A 14,817-nucleotide genomic window follows, 5' to 3' on the forward strand; every position below is an offset into this window, starting at 1 on the left:
AGTACCTTGTTCCCACGCTGTTCAGGCGGAGGGGAGGCAGTGGCAGGCAGGGCAGGCCTGGCCTCTGACCCATGAGCTGCTCTCACAGGGGCGAGTGACCTGCGTGCAGAAGGTCACAGGGGCAGGGCGTCCCCAGCTCCGTCAGTGGTCTCCAGGACGGCTCCCTTTCTGGGAGACCCTGCTGATACTGTTCTTGTTCAAGGGGCTAGAAATCTTCTATCTGGTAACCTGTCACCCCAGGGATGCCTTAGAGAACCCATGGCAAAGGCCAATTCTCTGATAGCATAAAACAATTAAGAAATTCTTAACTTCTCTTTTTCAGGCCAGAGGATTCCAGTTCCTCTACCTCTTCTCCAGTAGGGATTCTGCTGACCCAGTCAGCAGATTGCTGACTGGTAAGCTTCCTCAAGCTGGGCCCCAGGATTCAGGGTGTTTGTACTTTATTCCTGCCTTTTCTGTGACATTTGAAGCACACAACACAGTCCTACATACATGGCAGATGTTAACAAACAGGGGGTGAATTGCATGGACTTGTCCACTTAGCCACTTTCTCAAAGATCACACCAGACGTGGCCTTCCCACAAATATTGGGTACCTGCTCAGTGCCCAGCACCAAGCTAAGCCCTCTGGACGCAACCGTACATCACGTGGGCACTTGGCCCTGCCCTATGTGACTTCTTTCACGGTGGTACTCGACTCCCACCTTATGTTTCCTCAGCCCTTTTACATATTTTTCTAGTTGGTTCCACACTGTGATGTAGTTATTATTTCCAGTTAACAGGCGAGAAAGGTGAAGTCCAGCAAGATTAGATGACTAACCCAAGGTCATGCAGCGGCAGGAGCTACAACTGAAACTCGAACCCAAGTGTTCTGAGGGTGTGTAAACCTGTGGTAGAGCCTGCCTCCTCGAAGCCTCCTTTGGAACCCTGTAGGGTGATTAAGTTATCCCTTCATCGTCCTTCCTCCTTCCCAGGGAAATTCCAATATGGTTTTATTATCCTGCCTCCCCACAGGTTAAAGTGATATTTAGTCAAGAATTATCTCCCCTTCTTCAAAAATGAGCAATTCCAAGCAAATACAGAACACCTGAGGGAAAAAAAGAAAGAAAAGAAAATGCTGCTGAATACCAGCTGTGTCCATATCAAGGATTGCTCAGTTGGACATCAAGTGTGTACCCACCTCCATATCTTCCTCAAAACTTGCAAAATCCGGAACACTAGCCTGCTCAAATAAGGAAGCTGGGTTGTTTCTCATCTTTCTAATGTCTCTAACCAGATGGTATCTCCGCTTTGCCAGTGACAAGACGTAAGCGATCACTGGACGCATAAAGGACTTCGCTCAATTAGCAGGTACCACTTGTCTTCTTTTTATTCTCATCTGGGAGAGAACTCATTAAACACAGCAGAAGTTGTTTATTTAGGAGAGACTTCCAGGTAGACTGTCAGGTTTCTAGGAAAAGAGGAGATGAAGTGAGGGGTTTGGGAGGTCGAAGCAACACCAAGTGTGCCAGTGGACCAGGAAGGCAGAAGGGAACAAGGCCCACCCCAATTTAGTAGGTAGCTTGGGGCCAAAGTAGGAGAATGTGTCGTGAAATATGTCCATTGTCTTCTTGCTTCCTCCCATTTTCCCTGGCTTTCTCCCAACCATACTGCGATACAATTGCCTCCTCCACTCACCTGGCCTCTTATGCCTCTTCAGCCAACACACCCATAACTGTGCCCATGTGACCTAGGCTTTCATGAATTCTCAACTATTGAGAAGATAGCCACTCCAAAAGGGTTACACTGAGTAGTTTTGTGCTTATAGATCATGACTTGTAAGAAACAGTGAAAATATATTTGACATATATGTGTATATATACATTTATATATTGCATTTGTATGTATACATGTATGTTTCAAGTTTTCATTAGAAATCCACTCTGAATCAGGCTATTAGAGGAGTCTGTTGACTAATTTGGAGTCTTTTTGTCTGGTTCTACAAGGTTGACTGCTTTACCTGGACCTGTGTTGCAGGGCAGGGAGAGGAATCTTTTTTAAGCTGGGAAACCCTGGATTGGCTGGGGACAGAAGCTATCAGTTGTTTGACAAGTGTTTGGGGGAAGAAGGTGGGAATATGGGGTCTTTAGCACATGGCAGCAATAGGAGTTGGAAAACACCGTCAGCCCTTGTTAGAAGGTGGCAATGCTGACGCCGCACCGTGCAGACTGAGTTACTTCTGCTGGGGAAGCATTGCAGGGCCTCTAGGGAAAGAAGAGATACGCCCAGCAGAATAACATGAGTAAAGGGCACAGATAACACACAGTAAAGAAAATATGTATGACTAATAATCACAGTTTAAAAAGAAATTAAATAAATGTTAGTTACAACAATAATGACATCTCTTTGCCCCTATAATTGGCCAAATAATTATTTTCTTTTAGATCTCCTCTGTGTTGAAGGATGTTCGCTGAGACAGGCATCATTACCTACCACTGCCGAGAGAGAGAGAGAGAGAGAGAGAGAGAGAGAGAGAGAGAGAGAGTTTATACACTTTCTGGAAGCAATTTGGCAAAATGCATCAAGAGCCTTAGAAATAAGACTGCAATTAGAAATGATGCTTTGGGAAATCTAAGGAAATAATTTTTAAAAATGCAGACAAACATGCATAATATTGCAGCATTATTTGTAAAAGTACAAATTGGGAACAACTTAATTATGCATCAATAAGACAATGATTAAGTAACCATGACGATCTATACAATATGTTGGCATCATTACAAATTATATTTTCACTTATTTATGCATGTATTGGTTGATTCTTGTAGGTGTCCTCACTGGGGATCAAACCCACAACCTTGGCTTATCAGGATGATGCTCTAGCTCTAACCAACTGAGCTACTCAGCCCAGGCTACAAATTATACTTTCTAATAATTTTTAACCACTCCTCTCTGGCCACGCTGACCCTCTTTTCTTCTAGAATCATGTCCAGGCACGCTCCCATCCCAGGCTATTCGCACTTGCCGCTTCTCTGTCTGGTCAATGGAGTGGTGTGTGAAGTACACAGGCTGAATCAGGAACCCCAAGCAACACATGGCAAAGGTGGTGTTTTAAGCCCAAGGAGCAGAGGGCGAGTATTCAACATACAGTGTCTTGAAGTTGTTCCACCATATAGAGACAAATGAAATAGAAGTGCACTTCATGCCATATATTAAAATAAATTTAAAATGTACTATAGATGGATATACATAACTGGAACCATAAAGATATTAAAATAGAGACAAGCACTTAGATACTAAAATACAGATAAATGTTTATGTAATTTTGAGGTGTGGAGCTTCTTACTAAATGTAACCCTAGGACAGTAACAGTGTGGGCTTTGGAGACAAAGGACACAGGACAGGGTCCCAGGGCTGTCGTGCACTAACAACACAATAGTGACTGAGTCCTGCCAAACCTCTCTCTCCTCACCTGTGAAGTGGGGACATAAATGCCTGCCTTGCAAAGCTGTGAGGACAAGCAAACAAATGTCAAGTGCAGACCTAAGGAGGACACAGTTACGATTGGCCCTTACGTCGCATTGGTTATCTGCAAAGAATGTAAACTTCCTGAACTCAGAGACCATCTTCTTCTCAGTATCTTTCCCTTCCCAGGTGGTTGTTTACATAAGGGGAAAAAAATACATCAAACAGGGTAAATTCTTGACCATTTCATGCATTATTGGATCAATGCTGAAAAAGGGACATTTTTTCCAATCAGAGGCATTCTGTGTGCTGATGCTTAAGACCAAGGAGGGGGGGTCAGGGCCCTGGTTTTATCTGGGGCATCGGGAGCTGAACAAGCCCCTTTCTGCTGACACCCTTTAGAAGGAGGTCTGGCTTGCATTAGGGGCAGTGTTTGAGGACTCAGGATAAGGGCTCCACTTCTTCAAAGACAGGGAGGCTTGAATTACCACAACCCCCTGACATGCCCTTCTGATGCTCACTCCAGGGTAGCCAAACACAGCGCCCAGCCACACAGGCGGAAAGTCCGGGGCGCCATCAATGAGCCCGAGTTAAAGGCTGGTCCCAGCCCTATGGCTGCCGAGAGGAATGGCTAGGACTGGCTGCTGTGCCTCCCACCTGCACAGAGCCCTGTCTGGGCCAACGTTCACAGGCTCAAAATCTGGTTAGGAAGCCAAGGCAAGTCCTTGCCATCGGCTCTGAGTATCCCATTTCTAGGACTTAACTCGAGAAACACCTATTGACTTATCTCTTCCTGTCTTCCTTCATCTTCCTGATAGAAAGGAGAAAGTCAGCAGGACTCCTTCAAGGACACAGTGCAGGGATTAACCGTCCTTCCTAGGACTCCCTCCTTGTCTGTTTTTCCTTTTTCTCCAATGAGGTCTGCAATCTTAAGGAAAGCAGGCACTGACCCTAGGGATTCTGGTCCTAAAAATATCAAACCTGGTAAGAAATCCAATTGGCCCCGCCCCCCACCCCGCCCCCATTAAGATCCTACGTGAAGGAGTAACCCAAGGGGTTTGTTGTTGGCACATGACAGGGTTGTCTCAGTATTTTGAGCAGTAAAGGAGTTAATTAACCTGGGTTGATACTGCTTATAATGTAATTGTTATAATAGGTAATAATAATTCTAATAGCTACATCATCAAAAGTTAAACTTAAACATCACTGCATTTGAATGTCATGAAGAGAATATTGGACGTGGATGCTGAAGGTCTAGCCTGAACTTTTGTATTTACTTCTTAGAGGCTTTGGGATAAATCACTAAATTTCTTCAAGCTTCAATTTCCGCATTAGCTACAGTGAACAGCACCTTATTATGGGGCCACCAAGAGGGGTAGTAATTTGTAATAATAATAATTATTATTATTATTATTATGAAAAGCATTTGGCTTTTAAATAGGTAAGATGATTTTGAAAGTCATATATACACAGTAAAACATAAAATGCAAAATGCCTAAAAGTTACAGTAACAATAACAACTATTATATTATCATCACCGAGCCTGGGTTGGTTTTTTCCCCCTGTTTTGTACTTCTTTGAACTCCCTTCAGAAATCAACATCCCCCTTCCTTACCACCACCCACAGAATTCCTCTCTCTTTTCTCATGGTGGGTCATGCTGACTATCGAAACTTCCATCTTTCATTTCCAACGCCTTCCCCGTAGCGGCTCTGGTATACCTTTAAATGTATAGGCTGTTTATCCCCTGTGGGGTTTTTTGGGGTGAATAATAAATCAACTGAGACTCAGAAACAGTGGCCATGCCTAATTGTGGGGTTGTTGTTTCTTCTTCTACCATAGGAACTAGAAAAATGGCAACCCCAACAGCCGCGCCTGAGGCTGAGCAAGAGGCTATTGAGACCACATCTTTCGAGTATATGGAGGTAGTGCCGTGTGAAAAACACGACGTCAGGATGCTGATGGCCCAGCTGCTGCCCACACTGTATGCCCTGGTGTTTGTGATCGGGTGTCTGGGCAATATGATGGTGGTGGTGATCCTCACAAAATACCGACGCCTCTGCATTCTGACCAACATCTACCTGCTCAATTTGGCAATTTCTGATTTGCTCTTTCTAGTCACTCTGCCTTTCTGGATTCACTATGCAATGCAGGGTGAGTGGGTTTTTGGCTATGGCATGTGCAAGTTGCTCTCAGGGCTTCATAGCATGGGCTTGTATGGGGAGGCCTTTTTCGTCATCATGCTGACCATAGACCGGTACCTGGCCGTTGTCTACCCCGTGTCTGCCCTTCGAGCCCGGACCGTCTTTTTCGGTATCATAAGCAGTGTCTTCACATGGGTCCTGGTAGGGCTGGCAGCCCTCCCTGAACTTATCTTCTTTAGGGACCAGGAGGATATGGGACAATTGGTCTGCAGTTCCCTTTACCCAGAGGGTGATGAAAACACTTGGAAGCATTTCTACATTGTGAAAATGAACATCCTGAGTCTGGCTCTGCCTCTGCTCATTATGGTTGTCTGCTACTCGGGCATCATCAGAACACTGGTGAGATGCCCCAACAAAATGAAGTGCAAGGCCATCCGGCTCATTTTTATCATCATGGCGGTCTTTTTCATTTTCTGGGCGCCCTACAATGTGGTTCTTCTTCTCCACACTTTTCAAATGACTTTCTTCGGGGGCAGCTGTGAGCAGAGCAAACAGCTGGACCTGGCCATCATGGTGACAGAGGGGATCGCCTACACGCACTGCTGCGCCAACCCTGTGATCTACGCCTTCGTCGGCGAGAGATTCCGGGCACATCTCCACCACTTTTTCCACCACCATGTGGCTGTGCGCCCAGGCAAATGCGTCCAATTTCTTAACAGCAAGAGATCAGAAAGAGGCAGCACTACTTCCCCATCATCAGTGGAGCAGGAACTCTCTGCTATATTTTAGATTAGATGCTGAAAATTGTCTTAGGAAAATGCTCTGGGCACACGAGGCAGGTACACTAAGCCAAGTGCATTGGCCTCTATACCAGGTCTTTGAACTTTCAGTGCAACACTGTAGAAGGTTTTGAAGACATTAAAATATATCCACAGTGGTTGCGGTGTATCTATGCACCCCGAAGTCATTACTGGAGATCAACGGCTGAGCAGTGTACTTATTGCCAAACCCGAAAAGCAGAGCTTTGCATGATTCTTTGAAGAGTTGCATGCATTTCAGCACCCCTGAAAGTTCCATAGTTAGTATATGCAGCAACAAACAGGTGAAGCTTTGTATGCTTTCAATCTTAACTTCAACCAGCTGTTGACATAAATGAAATATATTTCACAAAATACAATAAATCCATTTTACTACTTTTCCATGTGCCTAGTTCTTTCCTTGCTTGATGAAAAGATTCATTTTTTTTTAAAGTTTATGGATATGTACTCTCAAGTAGCATCCTGGTATGTCACACCTGTTCTGAATATTCCTAACATTGAATCCATTTTCTATTCACACCGAATGACCACATTTCCCATGGGGACTCAATGGAAGAGGAGCCATTTGGTATTTTTGGTATAGAGAACAAAGGCCCTGCTCATAGACACCTCTTAGCCCCGAACTGTGTAGAAGCCGCCCTCCTAGACGCCCTTCTCACTGTTCATCCCACAGCTGTGTGTGAGGTGAGGGGACGGGATGCACAAATGCTGCTTTCGGTTAAGTGAGAGGTGCAGAAATATCTCAGACAAACACAGTCCTCGCTTCCACAAGCCCTTCCATTGAGTAGGCGGTGCGAGACCAAAAAAATCAATAATTCCAGTGCACGGAGGAACACCCTCAGTGCTATGCCTGACCCAGTAGGGGAGGAACTGTTTCCAGCAGAATCTGAGAGAAGAAGTGGCTTTTGGGCAGGTCTGTGAAAGAGGAACAAGATTGGCAAGGGAGAGATATGGGGAGGCACCTTAAGCCAACTATAGGCCCAATGCAAATGTGAGAGGGGAGAGCACGAACCAGTGTGGGTGGTAGGGTCGGGGGGTGCTGGGAAAGGCCATGAGTATCAGCAACGCATCTTGGGCTTTGTTAGGGAGGCAACGGGAGCCAGTGAAGGGCTTGGAGCAGGGGAGTGAAAAGGTCAGCATGGTGCCTTAGGCAGGTAAGTCTGGTAACTCACAAGGATGGAGTGGAGGCCCCAGAGCCATGCAGGGAGGTAAGGTAGGAGGCAAGTGCGGATGTGGAGGCAAGGAAAGATCAACAGCTGGTAGGAGAGGTGCCAAGAATTCGGCCAAGAGACAGCATCAGGGGTCAAAGTGCTAGGAATGATATACTCATATGGTTAACTGAAAAAGAATCAGAAGCCAAAGGAAAGTGTATCATATGCAAAAAAAACACAAAAAAACAAAAATACAAAAAACCAGAGAGAGAGACTTGCATTGTGGGGCAGCGTCTGCCCTAGGTAACCACAGAGCAGGATGTCGGTGCCTGTTCATGCTCCCCTGGTCCCTGAAGGCCGCCCATATCCAGGTCATGAATTCAGGGTGCTCCACTGTGCGCCGCCGCCCAGCCCAGCCCAGCCCACCTGCACGGGCCGGTGTGGGCCCTACCAGCACGTGCAGCTCTGAGCACTTGAAATATGGCTAGTGAAACTGAAGAACTAGAATTTTAATTTTTATCCCATTTTAATAGTCACATGTGGCTAGTGGCTGCTATGTGTGGTTAGTGGCACAGCACTAGTCCCTATGCAACATGCTTCCTGTAGCCAGCAAACACGTGACTTGCACACCATGCCGCAGACTAGGGAAAATGCCCAAGATGCAAAGTCAGACAGGACCCATTTCTAAAAAACTCATCGTTTAGCAGAAGAGACCCCTCTGACTCAAATGACTGTAACAGAATGCGGCGGGGGCCCCACAGACCCCGATGCAGAAAGCAGAATGAAGACATTTAAGTGACATTCTGCCTAGGCTGAGGGTCCCCCAAGAACAACGGTGTGAGAGCAAAGCATTTAGTTACGAAGTACAGGAAACTCCAGCAGGGCGTGGGGAAGGGACACAGGAACGGGGAGATGCCAGCCCAGGGTTCATTACCAAGCTGCCTTCCACCGAGGGCACCTGGGGGGCAAAAGAGTGTAACCCACACCTCAGTTATCCACTCCAGGGGGAGGAGAACGGGGGTGTTTATTTTGCACTGTCAGTCACTGGCTGATGGCTGCTCCCAGGGGACGGGGACACCCCACACCCAGCCTGCCAGGCTGTGGCAGGGAGACTTCCTAGTCTGGAGGAAATCTGCCAGGAAACTGGGCATTGGAAGCCAGCTGGGCACACTCAGTTAAGGCTACATATTTGAACTAAGGTTTGTGAACCACTTTTTCATGGAGCAAAGGGTGGAAATGAGGATGGTGTTCAGGCAGGTGGGTCAATTTGTTGGAAGGCAAAATTGCTGTGGGTGCAGCTGCCGTGACTTTGACAATGGCAGGTGATCATGAACACGCCTCAGTGTGGACTTCCCTGTTCCTTCGCCATTGTGTTGAGCATCATGCTCTGCTATACTTTTCCTTTACTAAAACAAAGTCATTGTCTTTTTTCCATTACCATTTAGCTCCCTTATTCCTCCTCCTCCCCCGCAATCACCACACTGTTGTCCATGTCTGTGAGTCCTTTTTCCTTTTTGCTCAGTTCCTCCAACCTCTACCCTCCCTGCCCCCGCCTTAGCTGTCCGCCTGCTCTCTGTATATGAGTCTGTCTCTATTTTGCTTGCTAGTTCAGTTTGTTCATTAGATTCCACATATGAGTGAAATCTCATATCTGACTGGCTTATTTCACTTAGCACAGTGTTCTCCAGGTCCACCCATGCTGTTGCAAAGGGCAAAATTTTCTTCTTTTTTATGGCTGAATAGTATTCCATTGTGCAAATGTCCCATAGGTGTTTTAACCACTCATCCACTGATGGACACTTGGGCTGCTTCTATATCTTGGTGACTGTAAATAACGCTGCAGTGAACAACACGGGAGCTTATGTTCTTTGGAATAAGTGTTTTGGGTTCCTTCAGATATATTCCCAGAAGTCAGATTGCTTGGTCAAAAGGCAGATCCATTTTTAATTTTCAGAGGTATCCCCATCCTGCTTTCCACAGTGGCTACGTCAACTTGCTATTAAAATATTTTTTAAAAAGACAATCCTTTACCATCTTGAATTTGTAGGTTTTCTTCAAATTCCAGAGCTAAAATTTTAAAGCCTTTACATCTCCTGAGCAAATCGGGTTCCGATCCTTCACAGCCACTGCCGTTGCCTTCCATTTCTGCCCCGGAGTAAATCCCCATTATAGTTAGGACCACCGTTCTCTTTCTCTGTTCACAGATCTAATCCAGGGGTCGGTGGAATGTGATCCATGGGCCACACCCAGCCACACCTGCTCTATGAATTCCTGAGTGGCCACGCTCCATTGTTCATGAATTGTCTGAAGTGGCTTTTGCCCCACTACAGAGTTGAGTCATTGTGACAAAGACTGTATGGCCCACAAATTCTAAAACATTTTCTTTCTTGTCCTTTACAGAAGAAGTTTCCTGACCCCGACAATCCACACCGCACAGGCTCAGGGGCTCTGTCCGTCATACCTTGACCAGGGAGACCGGGTTGCAGGGGAAAGCTCGGAATGTGGGGTCTGTAGACAAGCCGCATAAGTCCCCAGGCTACGTCTCCCCTGATGCTTTGGGTGCAGTTCAAAACAAGGTCAATAGGGCTAAATCGTGAAGTAGGCGAATGCCACCCACTAACGCCGAACACTGACAGTACGTGTCAAGATAGCAAGGTGGAAGTTTTCACTGAAGGAGCAGGACTGATAGATCTTCAATATGCAGAATTTACAAAGGAATTATAAAAACAGGTATCATGACTCATGAGACCCCTTGCCTATATTGCGGACAAAGAGATTCAAGTGATGACAATTAGGGAAGGGATTTTTTTGGTTTGTTTGTTTGTTTGTTTGTTTGTTTTTGGTTGAGGGCTGCTGGTGCCATCTACCCAGGAGGGGAAGAGAGGAAGGCAGGGTGGATGCTCATCTCATGTCACCAATGACAGAGCTGTCATATGAGCCCAGTGTCGGTCACCACAGTTAATAAAGCACTGAGCACTGAGACTAACCTTGTTGGAAGTCAGAGACCAAGAGACAGGCCAGCCAGCTGCTTTGGGGGGGAAGTAGAGGAAAACTGCTACTGCTTTGGGATGGAGCTATACTTTCCGAGTTGATTTTGTGGGCTTTCTCCCGTGGGCCCGATGAGTGAGCACAGACCAGAGGATTTCTAATTGCGCCCAAGACAGCGGCCTGGCGGGGGCTTGTCTGCGGGGCCCCCTGCGCAGGTGGGCGCGCAGGGCACTGCCACACAGCGGAGGCCGGTGGGATATTGTCAGCCAGGGAAAATGCATTGTTTATGATCCCAGAGATTACGGTGAAGCGTCTCGGGCACGTGTCTCGTGACAATAAAGGCAGGTCATGAGAATCGACTCGTAAACACCTGCCAGTCCCGAGGGGTGACATCATCTTATGACAGAGCCAGAACCTTTCCTAACCTCGACTTCCCTTTCCTTCCCAGTGCCCACCCTGTCAAAGGATGAGAAAACAGGCCCAGTGAGCTGGGGGAGGGGAGAAATGGTGGGAGTGGGGAGTGGAGCGGTAAGCAGGATGGGGCCTGATCTCTCTCTCCTGCTAGTGGTTCCTCCCTAAGCCAACCTGGGTGGGCGGGGCGCGGCGGGAGGCGGTGAGGTTTACATGTAAAATCAAGTTGAGATTTGATATTTATGTGGGGATCAACTCTTCTATTTCTGAATTAAAACTCTGTCCTTTTGTGACCTCAAGTGGTTAGGGGGCTTTTTGTACCTCAAAAAGCCATGAGACTTCCCAAGTTTTCACCAGGACAAGCAGAATTTCGCCCTCTCATTCAGTTTAAAGGGACATGGGACACGACAGTAAAGATTCTTTCTGTTGATACTACACGGGCTCTGTGGGTTCAACACACTGGTGGCAAGTTCAAAGCTCCCAAATTTCAGCCCTCCCAGGTCCACATAGAGCTTACATAAACTTTCAGGAGAGAATCCCGCAGGATTTAAAACGATGTTAGAGACCCAAATCGAGGCTGAGAAATAAGGCAGAGGAGAAAAAGGCAATCATATTAAACATACATATAGATATAAACCTAGGCCAAAAGAAGAAGGGCTGCCTCTTGAGATCTCAGTCTCCAGGTAAGAGAAGATTGTTCCTGGGTCCCTTTGGGTCCAGGCAAACTGGCCCCAAACCACAAACGGTGCCGCCTTGCGGACACCCGATTCAGTTACAGTTGCAGTGGCAAAATATGAACACTAGGGGGCCTTCGCCACTGCCAGAGCCCCGCCAGGCGCTGGGCAGTCTTAGGGTCCTGCGGAGAATATGCTCACTTGCTCGGAGGGAGGTGAGGTTTTGGAGATACTACAGCGAGAACTTGAGGAATGTCTATGTCTGATCTTATCCGATTGAGTTGCAAAACTCTAGAGAATGCCATTTCTATCCCTGGGAATTGTAATTTATCTAATTAGGTGTGCAGGATACACTGTTGTGCCTCCCCAGCCAGATCCTGCTTTCTCTCCCCTGCTGTGTGCCTGAGAAGCTGGCCTGTGGAGACTGCATCAGTGCTGTCCTAGCTCTCTGGCTTAAACCCGTGGGGAGTACCTGCCGGAGGTGGGAAGAAAGGAGGACAGGAAGCTCAGAATATTTATTCGCCCAGCCCCCACCTGTATGTAGCAGCCCTGGGGGCTGGCTGTGTCGCCAGACAGCAGGCCCCATAGCCTGGCTCTGGACCCCTCCGCACAGTGTCTCCCACTCCTCACCCCTTCAGACTTTGGGCTGGTACCCCGCTCTTACTCATCTCAGGGGACAGCAGCTCTCCCTTCACCCTGCAGCCACTTATGTAAATGATCCCTTCATTAAACTCTCCTCAAATTGACCAATTTGGATGTGTCATTTCCTGCTGGGACCCTGAGTGACATAAGGAGACACTATATAGCACAGAAAAACAAGTTAACAATGAAAGAAAAAATATGGGAAGTGTCAAGTAAGTGTTCAGGGAAGACTTCCTGAAGGAGGAGGCACTAGGCTGGATCCTAAAGACAGGCAAGTATACCTCTCAAGAGGGCTGTGGGGAGGGGTTAAGGAAACGCAGCGTTGGGGATGAGCAGAGAAGGTTCGGAACACAGAGACTAGCAGTCAGTGCGGGAGGGGGACAGAGGTCTGGAAGCAAGTGACGCCTGCATTGAGGACCTTAAATGCCAAAGCTTGGAACGTATCCTGTTGGCAATGGGGGTGACTCTGCTACAGACAAAAACTGGGGGGTTTGCTTGGCTCATGATGATTGCTACAGTGACCATCACCAGGCTCCTCCCAGGTCCCCTTTGACTCACGTGACCCAAGAGTAACTGATCCTAGCCTGACCTGAGCAAGGCCAATTGGAATTTGAAAACTCAAACGGAGACACACAGAGGTGGGTAGAACCAATCGATCCTGTGGCCGTGGCCTAGAAAGAGGCTCTATGACCCCCTCCCGGGGTACCGGGGTCCCTCCGCCTTCTATTTTGTGAACTGTTCTAACTGTGCTCCTAGAGTTGTTCCAGGCGGCAGCTGGGCCGTTTATAAATCAAGGAGGTTAACTGACATGGAAATGCAGGCTAGAGAGCAGCTTGCGGGCGTCGGACTTCCAGGGAGGTGAGACACAGCCTATGTATCCAGGACAGGAAAATGGCGGCCCACAGGACAGAGACCATCAGTGCAGTTGTCCCCTTGGACTGTGTGCCCACTGAGGACAGAGCCTGGTCAGGCGTGGGGGGTGGGTGGCCGGAAGGCGCTGCTGTCCCCCGAGCTAATGAGGAAAGTGGGGAATGTCAGAAGCAGAGGTAGGGCGGTTGCTTCTGAAGGCGCTGAGCAACTTAAATCAAAACAAAGCAGCAGCAACGGAAACCTCCAATACTGAAAATTTCATCTTTGAGTTAGAGTGAAACTTAGAGCCTTTCTGTAACCATATTGGAAACAAACCAACAAACTCTTATTATTTGAAGCTGCCAGGTGAAGACTTTTGGAAACGAATGTAGAGGCTGAATTGGCAAGTGTCTTAATTATAACAGAAGGTGAATTCACCCATTTGCAGAAAACAAGATGGAAATATCTGGCATGATGCAGGGGGCCTGGGAAAGCCTGACCCTCCTGTGCCCTCCGACACCCTGTCATCTACACCTCCCGTTCCCAAGGAATCTGTGTTCCTTAGTATGAGAAAGTTAACAGTTCGTCCCAGGTACCACCCTTCATGGTTGCTCACCCAGTAAATAGGTTTTGAATTCAACATGGCCCAGAAGATAAAAAGCGGAATCCGAGTAGGGAAGAAAATATTACAGAAATTGCGTCGTATGTAGTATTGAAACTCTGAGTTTGGATTTCAAGAGTGCTTAAGAAGGCAGAACAGGGTTCGGATTGGGCTGAACTGATGGGTATGTGCCAGCTTCTCAGGCACTCCTCAGAAATGCTGAGCTCGTGGCCAAGGTTCTACGGGTTTCCTGATTGGGCTAGTACAGGTGCGGACCAAATACTGGTCCACGCCAGGTGAGTGTGAACGGCCAGGAATGCCTTAAAACGACCCAGACGAGGACTGGAACATTGTATCGCCCCTGCAGGGTGGGTTCAGGCCATTCTACCCATCTCTCGCCTCCCCAAAGCAGGGAAGGCCCTCCTCTCCTTTGTCATGAAGACAAGATCGGTGAGCAACCTCATCTGGGACAGTGGTGGGAGGAGCTGTAACTGAAACCTCCTTGGCCTCGGTGAGTTGGGGAGAAGATTAAGTGTGGATGTTATAGCTGCCAGAAGCAACACGGGCGTGGCCATTGTAAAAACCAGCCGAAAAAGGCCAGTGGTCAGGGCATGCGGAGCGATCTGACAGCTGGGAAGCCGGGCCTCCGTTCACTCACCACGGGGATGCCAGGAATTATGTCATCTCTTACTCGAGGACATTTTAGATCTGGCAAAAACTCCGCCAGTCTTGAGTCACTTGAAAGACAATGTAGCCTCTCTCCAAATTCTCAGAAGTGAATCAATTCACAAAACCAGGGCCTCTTGATGGGGAGGAAACCACTGACCTCTGAGGAAGAGCTTTGCAATATGGCCACTCACGAGGCCCTTCACCCTAGCCCTTCCCAAATGCACCTGCAGCCACTTTTGCTGGAATAGCATGTACTGGGAAAAGGGACCCCCAGACTTCTTGGCCAGTTGTAAATTACAGCAGTTCTAAAAAACTCAGGAAGTCGTAGAGGTCGACCTCAGGGCAGGTGCTCATAAGAACCAGGACAGAGTTTCTTTCTTTCTCTTTTTACAAAAATTTTATTTATTTATTTTTAGAGAGGAGAAGGG

The 14,817-nt window shown here is 47.5% G+C and overlaps 1 protein-coding gene across 1 annotated transcript; it reads left to right on the forward strand.

Moving 5' to 3' along the window:
* Positions 1–5,295: 5,295 nt before the first annotated feature.
* Positions 5,296–6,375, forward strand: LOC129087594 (C-C chemokine receptor type 3-like). The gene has a single exon (XM_054594526.1). It carries the CDS (start codon positions 5,296–5,298, stop codon positions 6,373–6,375), a length of 1,080 nt encoding a protein of 359 aa, XP_054450501.1.
* Positions 6,376–14,817: the final 8,442 nt, after the last annotated feature.

This window comes from Pteronotus mesoamericanus, unplaced genomic scaffold (genome assembly GCF_021234165.1).
Source record: "Pteronotus mesoamericanus isolate MK-2021 breed Mesoamerican mustached bat unplaced genomic scaffold, CSHL_Meso_final scaffold_533, whole genome shotgun sequence".
In the NCBI taxonomy this organism is placed as follows: Eukaryota; Metazoa; Chordata; class Mammalia; order Chiroptera; family Mormoopidae; genus Pteronotus; species Pteronotus mesoamericanus.

What these genes read in the sequence shown, in the direction of transcription:
- LOC129087594 (XM_054594526.1), top strand. Translation starts at nt 5,296, where the DNA reads ATGGCAACCCCAACAGCCGCGCCTGAGGCTGAGCAAGAGGCTATTGAG.